Source organism: Strix aluco, chromosome 1, assembly GCF_031877795.1.
Source record: "Strix aluco isolate bStrAlu1 chromosome 1, bStrAlu1.hap1, whole genome shotgun sequence".
Classification (NCBI taxonomy): Eukaryota; Metazoa; Chordata; class Aves; order Strigiformes; family Strigidae; genus Strix; species Strix aluco.
The window spans coordinates 8,881,330-8,893,933 of record NC_133931.1 but is presented as its reverse complement, the minus strand read 5'-3'; the positions used below and the strand labels follow the sequence as shown (position 1 = coordinate 8,893,933).

General features: G+C 42.9%; 1 protein-coding gene across 14 annotated transcripts in view; it reads left to right on the top strand.

Moving 5' to 3' along the window:
• Positions 1-2,572: 2,572 nt before the first annotated feature.
• Positions 2,573-12,604, top strand: part of PHF20L1 (PHD finger protein 20 like 1) — a 62,797-nt gene continuing 52,765 nt past the window's right edge. For 3 of the 14 annotated variants that reach the window (XM_074838567.1, XM_074838006.1, XM_074837915.1), the window contains exons 1-3: positions 2,956-3,273; positions 3,903-4,008; positions 12,432-12,603. In XM_074838567.1, coding sequence (XP_074694668.1) covers positions 3,213-3,273; positions 3,903-4,008; positions 12,432-12,603 — 339 coding nt within the window. In that variant the 5' untranslated portion in view covers positions 2,956-3,212. Of the gene's footprint in view, positions 2,718-2,955; positions 3,274-3,902; positions 4,009-12,431; position 12,604 lie in introns of those variants that run through there. The other 11 variants (XM_074838481.1, XM_074838334.1, XM_074838088.1 and 8 more) reach the window with 6 other exon arrangements.

Genomic DNA, 12,604 nt, shown 5'->3' with positions numbered 1-12,604 from the left:
TGAGCCTCAGCCACCTCCTCAGGTGATGCTCTGAAATCTCTTCTCCTGGCCAAACTGTGATCTCTTCCAGGATTCATGGGCTGTGGGTGGTTCCCCATTTGAGTCCAATGCATGATCAGTGCTACCCACTTACTCCCCATAGCACTGGTTGCAAAAGGTGTAGAGGGGACCCTTCCTATGAACATCTAGTGCAGCACAAACACCTCAGACCCTTAATACCCCCAGCTCCAGAAACCTAGAGGTTGACTTCAGGTCTCTCCAAGCGTTTTCTGCCAGGTGCTCCCCATCTATGGTGCAGAGCATCTTTCTCACAGCTGTTCCTGTCTGGACAGACCCAAGGGCTACCACATAAACTATGTCCTGTTTGTCCTGCTGCTGTTTAGGGACTGTGTTGTGTTGACCCTGGCTAGACACCAGGTGCCCACCAAAGCTGCTCTATCACTCCCCTCCTCAGCTGGACAGGGGACAGAGAAAATACAATTCAGGCTCATGGGTTGAGATAAGGACAGGGAGAGATCATTCACCATTACTGTCATGGGCGAAAACCAGACTCGACTTTGGGAAAAATGAATTTAGTTTATTGACAATCAAAAGTCAGATCAGGGTAATGAAAATAAAACCAAATCTTAAAACACCTTTCCTGCACCCCTCCCTTCTTCCCAGGCTCAACTTCACTCCTGACTTTCTATACCCCCTGAGCCAGGGGGACAGGGAATTGGGGTTATATTGTATTGTTATTGTTGTCACGCATTGTTTCTGCCGCTCCTTCCTCCTCCCTCTCTTCCCCTGTTCCAGTGTGGGGTTCCCTGTTCCAGGAGACAATCCTCCACAAACTTCTCCAACATGAGTCCTTCCCACAGGCTGCAGTCCTTCAGGCACAGACTGCTCCAGCATGGGTCCCCCATGGGGTCACAAGTCCTGCCAGCAAACCTGCTCCAGCGTGGGCTCCTCTCTCCATGGGGCCACAGGTCCTGCCAGGAGCCTGCTCCAGTGTGGGCTTCCCACGGGGTCACAGCATCCTTAGGGCATCCACCTGCTCCGGCATAGGGTCCTTCACAGGCTGCAGGTGGAGATCTGCTCCACCATGGACCTCCATGGGTGCAGGGCACAGCTGCCTCACCATGGGCTGCACCACGGGCTTCAGGGGAATCTCTGCTCCAGTGCCTGGAGCACGTCCTCCTCCTTCTTCACTGACCTTGGTGTCTGCAGAGTTGTTTCTATCACATATTCTCACTCCTCTCTCCAGCTGCTGTTGCTCAGCAGTTTTTTTCCCCTTCTTAAATACATTATCCCAGAGGTGCTACCACTGTCACTGATGGGCTCGGCCTTGGCCAGCAGCGGGTCCAGTTTGGAGCCAGCTGGCATTGGCTCTGTTGGACATGGTGGAAGCTTCTAGCAGCTTCTCACAGAAGCCACTCCTGTATCCCCCCCACTACTAAAACCTTGCCATGCAAACCCAAGACACTTAAAAAAATTCTTTCAGGTCACTTGATAGAGGACTCACAAGCTGAGCGTGACCCAGAATGTGCAGTCTCCAGAAACCCACTATGGCTAGGAAGGCTTGCATTTCTTGTTAGCTGGTGGAAACGAGCGTTATCTCACTGATTACATCCATGGGGATGTGATGATGCTGATTGTACCATTACAACGGGGTTGGAAACATCTACCCTGGAGAAGAAGAGGAGGATGGTCTCCACAAGATGGTTCCCAGAGTACTGGGATGGCAGCAACACAAGGGCCAAATGCCAGGCTTGGCTCAAGACCAGTGTTGTATCACAGGTCTCCCAGGAAAAGCACACCACAGCAACAAGCAGCACAGCAAACAGCAAGAGCTCACAGCAGGCATTAAAAAGCTCTGGAGTTTAATGTGCAGCAAGGATGGGAGCAAGTAGTTCAGCAGTGGGACCAGCAACAGCTGAGCAGCTGTAAGAGCTATAAATCCAGCCTAGCACACCCTGACCGAATCAGTCACCATCTCCAGCCCCACGCTGGGCACCAAAAGGGACAGCAGTGGGTTGGGCCCACCAGCAGCCAAGCGCCCACCCAGCCGCTCAGTCACCCACTGCTACCGGCGAGGTGGGGGCAGATCGGGAAGAATAACAGCGAGAAAACCTGTGGGCTGAGATGAAGCTGGTTTCACGGGTAAAGGAGGGAGGTTAAATGCAGGCCGCGATGGGCCCGCTGCCCTGCGCCTCCCGCCAGCGGCCTGCTGCCCGGCCAGCTGCTGGCTACGGCCACCTCAGCGCCCACCTCGGTGGCCACCCCTGCCCCTTTCCCCCTCTCCCCTATTTCTAAGGCTGAGGCTGGCGGTGTGTGGTGACAGCAGGGGAAGCCGGGACGCTGTGCCAGCACCGCTCAGCACCGGGGTCACCAGCACAGACCCGGGCGAGGTGTCCGCCGCTGACCGGACCCCGCCGCGCACGCGCCCCGCCGCCTCTCTTTGTCTCCCTCTCTAACCCCCCCCCCCCCAACCCCCCGCGTCACGCGGAGGCGGCTCCGCAGTCACGTGGCGGGGGCGGTGGCATGGCGGCGCCGGGCCGCGCCTCGCGGGCTCGTCGCGGGGTGGTGACGCGGCAGCGGGGCGCGCGGAGGATGGGGCTGTGAGGGCGGCCGCCGCGCCGGACACCCCGCGCCGCGCCGAGCGGGAGCAGCGGGCGCCGCGCCGGTGCTGCGGGCCGCCACAGGCCCCGCCGCTGCCTTGCGAGTCGGAGGAGGCGGTAAGGAGCGCGGGGAGGGCGCGGGCGGCGGGGCGGGCGGCCCCGGGCGATGCCCCCCCCCCCCCCCCCCCCCTCCTCCGGGCGGGCCCGGCGCGGGGCGCCGGCGCCCCCCTTACGGCGCCCGGGCCTGGTGGGGCGGCGCCCGCGGCCCTCCCCGCTCTGGGCCCGGGCCGCGGCCGGGGGTGGGGGTCCGGCGGGCCGCGGCCACTGGCGTCCTCCCCTGGGCCTGCCGGAACGCTGAGCCCCCGCCGGCCGGGGGCCCTCCCGCGCTCCGAGCCCGGCTGGGGTGGACCCCTTTGTGTCCTCCGCGTCGGGGAGCGGCAGTGGGCTTCCTCGGGTCGGCCGCCGCCTCCGAGGCAGCTGCTCCGGATCGCGCTCCCAGCGTTGGCAGGGGAGCCCCCCCCTTAAAATCTGGTGTGCCGATGCCGCTCCTCTCGCGGTCCGGACCGAGGAAGCTCCGGCCCTGCAGCCTGGCACCCTTGCTCTTCGATAGGCATGGAGCAGGCGCCTGCGGCCCCGACGGCAAGGCACTCTGCGCTTCGGGGCGCGGAAGGTAGTAGTACATCAGCAAGTCACGGTAACAGTGGTGGTAGTCGGACAGAGAAGTGATTTTTTTGAGAGTGACGGAATTAGCAAAAAAGCGTTAGAAGGCACTTGTGAATGAAACTTACGTTGGTGCTATGAATGAGACTCGAGAGTGCATAGCAATGCTGAAGATGGCTTTTTTGTTTGTTTATTTTTAGTTTTGCTAATTTCATCTTACCTGTCCTTTAGGCCGTGTTTCTCTTTAAATTTCTATTGGTAATGTAAGTTTTTCTTGGTTTTGATCTTTTCCCAACACACATTGATTAGGTAACACTTAAAATTGCACTCCAAAAGAATGTCAAGGAATTACAGTGTAGTACAGCTCCAGAAATGAGCACCAGCTTTTGGGTTTTTTTGACTTAAGGTTGATGACTGGTTTTTTTTTGGAAGGGGAAGAAAACTGAGTAAAACTGCGTGAATATTGTTTAATGCCTTCCTTGGGCCTTGACTATACTTCTGAAAACTAAGCAGTTAATGGGAAGTCCGGATAGAAATTTCACATCTTTTTCCACTCTCTGGAATATATTTGCTGTCAGTGACACATTTGAGACAACGTTATGTGTTTTAATATGACTTTTTTTTTTTTTTTTCCCTCCGAAGGTAGTGAAACAGAAGATACCAAGATGAGTAAAAAGCCTCCAAATCGTCCTGGAATCACATTTGAGATTGGTGCTCGTTTGGAGGCACTGGACTATTTACAAAAATGGTATGGAAGACATTGTGCAGTATTTGCTAAGAGCATAATTATTTTGTGTATATTGTATATTTTTATTTCTAACTATAAAACTTAGCACACCTATTAATTGACTGTTTCACTTGTGAACTTCATGAATTGCCATGTAATAAGTCTGTTAAAACTGTTAGCTTTTAGGAAAACATTCTCTCTTCAGAAATCAAACTAAACTTCTCGACGAGTTTTCCTTTGTTTGTTTTTAGTTGCTTGTGCAAGCTGTAGTAAGCAAAGAGCATTTCCAGAGTGCTGTGGAATGCAGTGTCATGTGCGAGATGATCAGTGTGTTAATGTGGCAAACTTCTGTGACTAAAGACTTCTTTTGTTTTAGTTTGAAGGCATGCAAGTGAATTTGTTTTGTATTCAGTTATCACAATTCATAAGTTCATAAAACTGACTTTAAAAAACCCGACAGGTTCTTAATAGTTCATGAAATAGCAAGTACAGTTGTATTTGTATCAAACAGCTGGAGGAATGAAGTGCTTAAAGCTGTGACTCTGCACCACCCAGTCATATTGTAAGTCAAGACTGTAAAATGTAAATTTGTGGGCACAAGGACCATGTTACACAGCAGATGTATTGTAGAAGGAGCTATTCTTTTAAAATAAATTGTTAGTCAAAATTTTATTAATGCAGATGGGCTGATTTCATTATGTATGCTGGCCATGCTATTTCAGTTTGAAAAATCCCTGGTTTTCTTAAAGTAGAAGACAGAGGAAGCTGATGCTTCTACCCAGATTTTTTTCTTAGCTGCTCTCTGATTAATTAGGGCTGGGAAATGTAGAGGCCTCTACCTGCTTTTCTGCTCCATTCCTGGAGAGCGAAGCACATTCATGTAAATATCTGCTGCTGCTGACTCCCAGTTATGTGATAGAGAAGTCTGTATTATTTACATGTTTACTCCAGTAGTTAAATGCTCTGTATAAAAAGTTGGGTTAAACGTTTATCTGTAGAACTTTGATTGTATTTATAGTAGAAGTGTTTGCTTTAATAAATAGTCTCTAAAGGAAGATATGATTTAGAGAACAGTTCTTGTTCTTATCTGTTGCTGTGGAGTGGGTTTCCAACATAATGATTCTATAACTGAATGCCAAGATCATGAAACTGTCCAAATAGTGCTATAAATATAATAATTTTAATAAAACTTTTTATAGCATCTTCTGTGACTAGAGATAATTGGTTAATGTAACTAGATAACAAAAGTTAATACGTAAAAATAGCTTTAGCTCAATTGTATTTAAAAAAAATAAAAAAATCACTGAATATCCAGTATATAGTTTCCATGAGATCTGCCCAGCCCTTTCACAGGAAAGGGTTGCATGTCAGTTCTGGAGTACTTGTCTAGGTTTGGCCTTGTCAGGTGTGGGCCCTGTTGCAAGCTCTGCAGCTGAGTTGCTTGGTATTTTCAGGCAGAATAGAATTTATCCTGAACTTTCTAGGAACTGATTCATCATCTGAACCATCAGGTAGAACAGGTCAAGTTTTGTGGTGCCATATACAGGAGTTAATACTAAAATTTTGCAGTTACAGCAACAGTGAAAACAGGACTCTTATTTCAAATGAAATAATATTCATGTACATAACCAAAGAGCTTGTTAGAGAAAGCCTACTGTGGTGTTGTTATTACGGTGACATGGGCCAGAATAGTATAGTCTAAGTGATATATATTTCCCCCCCCCCCCCCCTTAGGTTTCTGTTGCATAAGGGGATGGTGGATGTTTTTTAAATTCTATATATAAGCTGTGTGCAGTCCTCTCATCTGCATGCAGAAATACATACTTCAGCAACTTTATTTTCTTTGAACTTACATGAAATCTCTTTATATTTTTTAACAGAACTGAAATTGGAGAGCAGTAGTATTGCTTAGCTCAGTCTTTCTACAAGTGACAAATTGAGAACACTTGCTGAAAAATAGCCTTTGAAAGGGTTTTATTTTTTTCTTCTCCATTTTTCTGAAAGCCTGCTGTCACTTACAGATCCAGTGTTCATGACCATTTAAAATGTTAATCAAGAAAGGCTTCTAAAGGATGGGAGAAAATATAGTAAAGTATGTTTTTGCTTTCTGAGGCATTTCTACAGATCTTAAATTTTAATCTTTGTAGTAGTTGCTGAAATTAATCTCATGGAATCTGGTGTTCTGTTTCAAATCTGTAAACCTTGGAGAGGGTATTGCGTACCTTGACTATTTGTTGTTTATAAACCTCATACTTTTAAATGAGGAAGTTTTGCAGACAGTGTTTGGGTCACTGGTATCATTTGGCATGTACGATTACTGAGCAGAAAAAAGCCTGGTCAAACTAATGAACAAAAGCTATCAATGAGAGTGTTTATTTTTGCTTTGTTGTGGAGGTAGCTGCAATTGCTTCTTTACCAAGCGCAACAGTATACTGTTGCAGTGGAGGTCATCTGACATGATAAATTTGTACCACTTGTTAAATTTAAATTCACTGAAGCAAACTTATGAAATGCAGCTCCAATCAAAATCAAAGTGATCATCTCTCAGCAAAATAATAAGTGAGATGGGATTGACTGATAATAGAAAATTATGAAATACAGATGACATGATCAGGGGACTGGAGTGTATGACTTGTGAAGAAAGAGTGAGGAAACTTGACTTGTTTAGCTTGGAGAAGGCTTCAGGACACCCACTAGCAGCCTTCCAATACCTACAGGCATGTCATCAAGAAGTCTCAGCCAAGCTGTCCACAGTAGTGTGTGCTGGGAGGACAAGAGACAACAGGCACATGTTGAAACAAGAGAGATTCAGGCTGGGTACAAGAAGAATCTTTCTCCCCATGGGAACGTCAACCAGTGGATCAGATTGCCCAGAGAGTTAGTGGAGTCTCCGACGTTGGAGGTTTTCAAGACTGAGCTGGGTAGAACTCTGGAAACGCTGGTCTGACCCCATAGCTGACCCTGCTTTGAGTGGGAGGTTGGACTAGAGCCTTTCTGAGGTCCCTTCCAACTTGAATTATTCTATGATCTTGTACAAAAACTGATACATGTGCACACCCCCCTATGCCTCTCACTGACAAAACAAATGAAACATCAGTAAAACTGCACATATTTGCCAAGTACATGCCCATCTGTAAGATTAGTTCTTAAGCTGTTAGATCCCGCAAGTAGGACACAGGCTCTGCAAAGTTGATGTATTTAAAGATGCGTCTCTTCTTTTTTTTCAGTTTCCTTGTGTCTTTTGTGGCTCTAGGTCTCTACTGGTTGTCCTGTAAGTGCCAGATACTGCTTTGAAAAAAACAACCCTGTTATTTTTCTGACACTTTATTGATCTGCTTAATCTGAGTATTGATATGCCTGATCTAAACTAAAAGTTAGGTAATGAAGGAAGTACAGATAACATGGCCCTTGTTACAGTTCTGGAATGGAAACAACTCACTAATACAGGTTAGTTATTAGAATAACAGCACTTTGACTTGGTGTATTTGATTACCTGGGTGGATTTTTTTTTTTTTCCCAGTATGCAGGAAGTCTTTCCACTGTAAGGCTTTTAGAAATCTTATTTTGTACAGTCCTTCCCTTGGTTTTCAGTTGACTGGGTTACCTGACAGCCAGGTATTTGAAAGGATTCTGAAGACTCTGCTTTATATTTATATAATACAATATATGTAATAAAAAAATGGGAAATTATAAATAGGTGTTTGCAGATTTTACAGATACCAGAAGACTATTTGTGGAGAAGTCAGAATGGAGACTATTTGGTTTTATGTACTCTACAAGGTGGAAGGAAAGACTTTTCATACCATTATTGTGAAGGCGGGAAGTATGTTTCTGTTTTTAGACTTTGTAAGTGCAAACTTGGGGGCAAATTTACTAACCTTTTTGCATTGTTTTTTACGGTTTGAAATAACTTGTTTCATCTCACAGGGCAGTTCACCATTTTTTGGTCACTTTTGAAGGGTCGAAAGGACGATGTTGATGTAAAAATAAAAAATACTGTCCATGTGGTCATTAATATGTGTTGACTACAGTGGAGAAAATGTTGTTTATTTTTTTCTTTTACACTGTCAAGAAATGAAAACTGGAAGTTTCCCATTAGTTTTTCCTATAGGAACATTGGAGCATTATTGTTGCCTGATCAGTGCTTCATAGTGTAAATTTTCTAAGACGTATTAAATTTTGCAGCTTTACAAAAGTGTTGCATAATTCTTATGGGTTGGAATCACTGGACCTGAGAATGGAGAGCATGCAATATGTAAACTGCAGATACCATCAGCTAACAATAGTTTTCTTGTTCTGTCTTTAAAAAACAAGAACAAAACCCCCTGAATTTTGGATGAGACTTTATTTGGGATTATTAAATACTATTTCCACCATACTGTTAAAAAAACACAACCCAAAACTTGCAGGTTATTGTTTCTTTTCACAAAAAGAACACTTTCATTATTGAACTGGAGTGTGGTGGTCTGATTTGGTTTTTTTTCTGTAAAAAGACTTTCTCCTCAGTTTTTTAGAGTGTATCTTTCTCGTTCATGCTGAACAAATGTTGGCAAATCTATTTGTATACCAAATTCATTCTGATCCCTTAGTGTGGAGTGCTTGCTGGGGGCGGATAGGGAGAGTTAACCTGACGGGAAGGCAGTTTAAGCCTTGGATATCATTGCACTTCAGTACTGTAAATAGTGATGTTTGTATTCCCCTTTGTAGTAATTTGTAATGCCTGTTTGTAGCTTTGCGATGGGAGGAACTTCTACATAAAATTTCTCAGGTGTATGAGATGTAACCACCTTCATATTAATCTTCTTTCTGTAGAATAAATATAAACATTGCTCTTAGTCATAGTAAAAGCTTTCCTGTACACATTGTTGCTAGAATTCTTTAAAAAGGCAGATTAAAAAATTTATGTTGCCATTTTATCTTTTATTAGCAGGAAATGCGTACTTGCCTTTGAAATATTTGTATAATTTTGCAATTTATTAAATTGATTATTTTCAGTAAAAGTACGAGAACTGTATCACCAAAAAAATGTTTCTGTGCAGTATAAAATTTGCAATAGTAAATTCTGCAATACATGTGCTCTGCTCTTTTCCAGTGTGGGATCAGTATTGTGAAATATTACTGTTTATACATATTTGTGGCGCATCGTGTGACTAAATTTAGTGGGTATTGAGGGTAATAGCTTGTTGCTAAATCCATACAAAGTTATTTTTAGGTTGTCTAATAACCAATTGTACGTAGCTTGGGTGGTTCAGAGATTTGCTAAATCTTGTATCTCTGAGGACTGGAGTTGAATGCAGGTTTTGGCTCTATTCATCTTGCAACCACTGTCTTAACACACATTGAAGAAACAAATTATTGGAATAAAGCCATTATGTGATGATATGATTAGTATAAGATTTAACTGTGCAAAACCAGTATTATGGACTTTGATGCAGAACTGATAGTGGCATTTTAAAAATACTTTGATAGCAGAAATTGCATTTATCAAAGAGAAATTAGCCAATAAATATCTGGTGCTGCATTTCCTCTGTTGTGATCCCTAATGAGACTTAATATTTTGCATATCTTTTATTAACTGTTGCTAGCTTTGCTCTTTTTTCCTTTCATATTGAAATATTCCTTATTTCTTCCATATGTCTTGACTGTTGGCTTGCTGAATTTCCGTAAAACTATCTTCATATCTCTAAATTATACTCATTATTTTACTTCCCCCTCTTATTCAGATTTCTCTTTCCAGGACGGTGTACCATATTTTGCCAGATTATCCCTTCTGTTGTCTTCTACACACAGTGCTTGGAATGGTGACTTTGCTGATGATGACCAGTGAAAGCTGCCAGCCATAAAACCAATAAAAATGTAGGAAGGGAACTACTACAGGGTAGTACCATAATGGGAGCAGAGTATTTGCATTGTAGATGCATTGGAAAAGGAGCATTCTGTCTTTTGGACGATGGTCCCTGAATTTTGTAAAATAACCTCAGTTTTGCATCACTACCTGGCTGGTATGTGATAAACCTGAAATTTCCAACTGTAGTGGGAAAAAGCACCATCATTCTTCTATTTCATTATTGCAGCTTCAGTGCATGTGTACAAGCTCTCATTTTTGATTGCTATGAAGTGATCTTCCTGTCCTCTTGCTTTTCTGGTATTTTTCCTCCCTTCCCTCTGTTAAATGCTTTCTGTGTCATCCTTTACTTCTGTTCAGAACTCTTTTAGGTAACATCCTTACTCATACATTTGCTGTAGTAACAGTAACTTTATTTTTTCTTCTGCTTTGCTACTCTTCCTGCTTATTCTGACACTCGGTGTCTAGTTGTAAGAAGTCTGAAATTGGAACACTTGGGAAGATGAAAAAAGCTAGTAAGAAATCTTATAATAAAATTCCTGAATGTAGCAGCATGTGGACTTAAGAAGAAAGCATCATCAGAGGCAGGGCTTAGGAAAACCATCTCTTGGCTAACTTTTACTTTCTTGAAGCCTTGTTCAAAGTTAAACCAGCATGCTGATGGTGGGATTCAGGTTTTGACCTAGGAGTTTTACTTTCTGTTTTGATACAATTTATCTTCACTGTTCTTGTTAGATTGTTGTTGTCAGTCCGCTTGAGAAGGGAGAGAGTGTTGACGTTGTTGCTTCTTTGAGAGAAGTCCCATGGATTTCTTCTGTCTTGAAAAGGATTTTAGTAGTAGGGTGGCAGATGAGAGCCTGCAGTTTGAGACTAAGATGATGTTTGTTTGGGTTGTTTTTAAGTTCAGTGAGAAGAAGTTGGGAACTTAAAGAATGGCTACGAAAGTTTTGCATTTATGAAATGTATGGATGAGAGAAATGCAACAAGAGGTTGGACTGTCTGCGCATTCCGATGCAAGGGTGAAATGTGACTGAAGTAGTTACCTAGAAAATCAGAGAGAGTTTTTCCCATTCAGCAAGTCCTGAGATATTTAGATGATGGGAAGCTGTATGCATCACTGCAGCTGAAGAAATAAGACTGGAGAAATGAAGGAGCAAATTGAGATTGACATGTTTTTGTTTTAGTGCCCTGTTCTAGTCACCAGGAAATAGGGAAAGCTTGTACTTCCTTCTATGTGTTAAAGGCTCCTTTATCAGCACTATCAGTATTTTGGAGAGAAAGTATTCAAAATTGAAAACGTTGACAGGGTTCCTGTATATGTCAATTGCATTTCCAGCTGATGAAATTTTCAGTAGGACTGGAAATTGGTTGCTCAGTCTCTGCGCTCTTTACTAGTGCTCCACAGTAACAGTTTGTTAGAAAAACCCAGGTCACCTCTTAATGAAAGACTGCCATCCTTTTGCTGTGGTCTTTCTTTTCAATATATGTTTCAATATATGTTTTGTTAACTTTAGACCTACTATAAACTCTGGAGAAAATTTGATGATCAAATTAACTTTTTTTTAGATTCTTTGCACTTTTGAATTCGTTTCAATACTTTTGTGAAGGGCAGAAGGAGCTGAATTCTGCCTCATTCCAATTTTCTCTGCATTTCATACAGTAGAAATAATGGAATCTAATAATTTTGGTGGAGGAAGTAGCGTGACAAAACCAATTTGTGCTTTCCTCCCCTACTACAATTTTGTGAAATACATCACTTCAGTAAACAGAAATAGTAAGACTCAACAATAATTCCTGAAGTTAGAGAAATTTGCCATTTTTCCCTGCAAATGTAATCTTAGCCTTTATGATTCCTCAACTACATCTATGCCATACTGAAAATTAGATGCCTAAGACTTGATCTGGTTGCAGTTCAGTCCTGATTAGTTCTACCGAGCACATACAATGTTTGCTGAGAGTAAAATCCATGTGTTAATTAAGACTGACGTATTTATTTTAGTGCATGTAGAGTTAGAGAGATGACTGCTAAAAGGTACTATAAATCATATTTAATGGCAGTGAAATCATGGAAGTTGATCTATAAATTAGTAAGAGGCTTAGATTAACTAAGAATGTGATGTTGACTTCTGGGTTTGATTAGTTGCTTGGATTTGTCTGGAATCAATGGTATAGTTTGATGAAACATTTAATATGATGAAAATAATGAATGTACTCCTAAAAATACTTTGTATCTGTTCTATCCCCAAGCAAACAAAAACTTACAGGATTTTGCTTTAGATAAACACTGGTTTTAAAACAGATAAGCACTAACTTCTAATGCCAGTTTCAGGCAGTTTTGGTCTGAGAGTCTGAGGCTTAAATTTGTGTATAAGCATCTGACTAGGATGAAGCTGATGACACTGATATGTATAGATAGCTCTTAAACGAAATGTTATCCTACTATCAATTTAGTAACTTAATCTTTTTCAGACTTGGAGATTTCTCAGTACAAGCTGTTAATGTAACTTTCTGAATGGTCATGTAAGCCCTATTGTACGCAAAAACAATCCCAACCTTTGAAAAAGCTTTGAGATGTATCAGTTTATGTTTATCATTCAAGGTATCCATCTCGTATTGAGAAGATAGATTATGAAGAGGGGAAGATGTTGGTCCATTTTGAACGCTGGAGTCATCGCTACGATGAGTGGATTTACTGGGACAGCAATAGGTTGCGACCCTTGGAGCGACCAGCATTAAGGAAAGAAGGGCTGAAAGATGATGAAGAATTTGTTG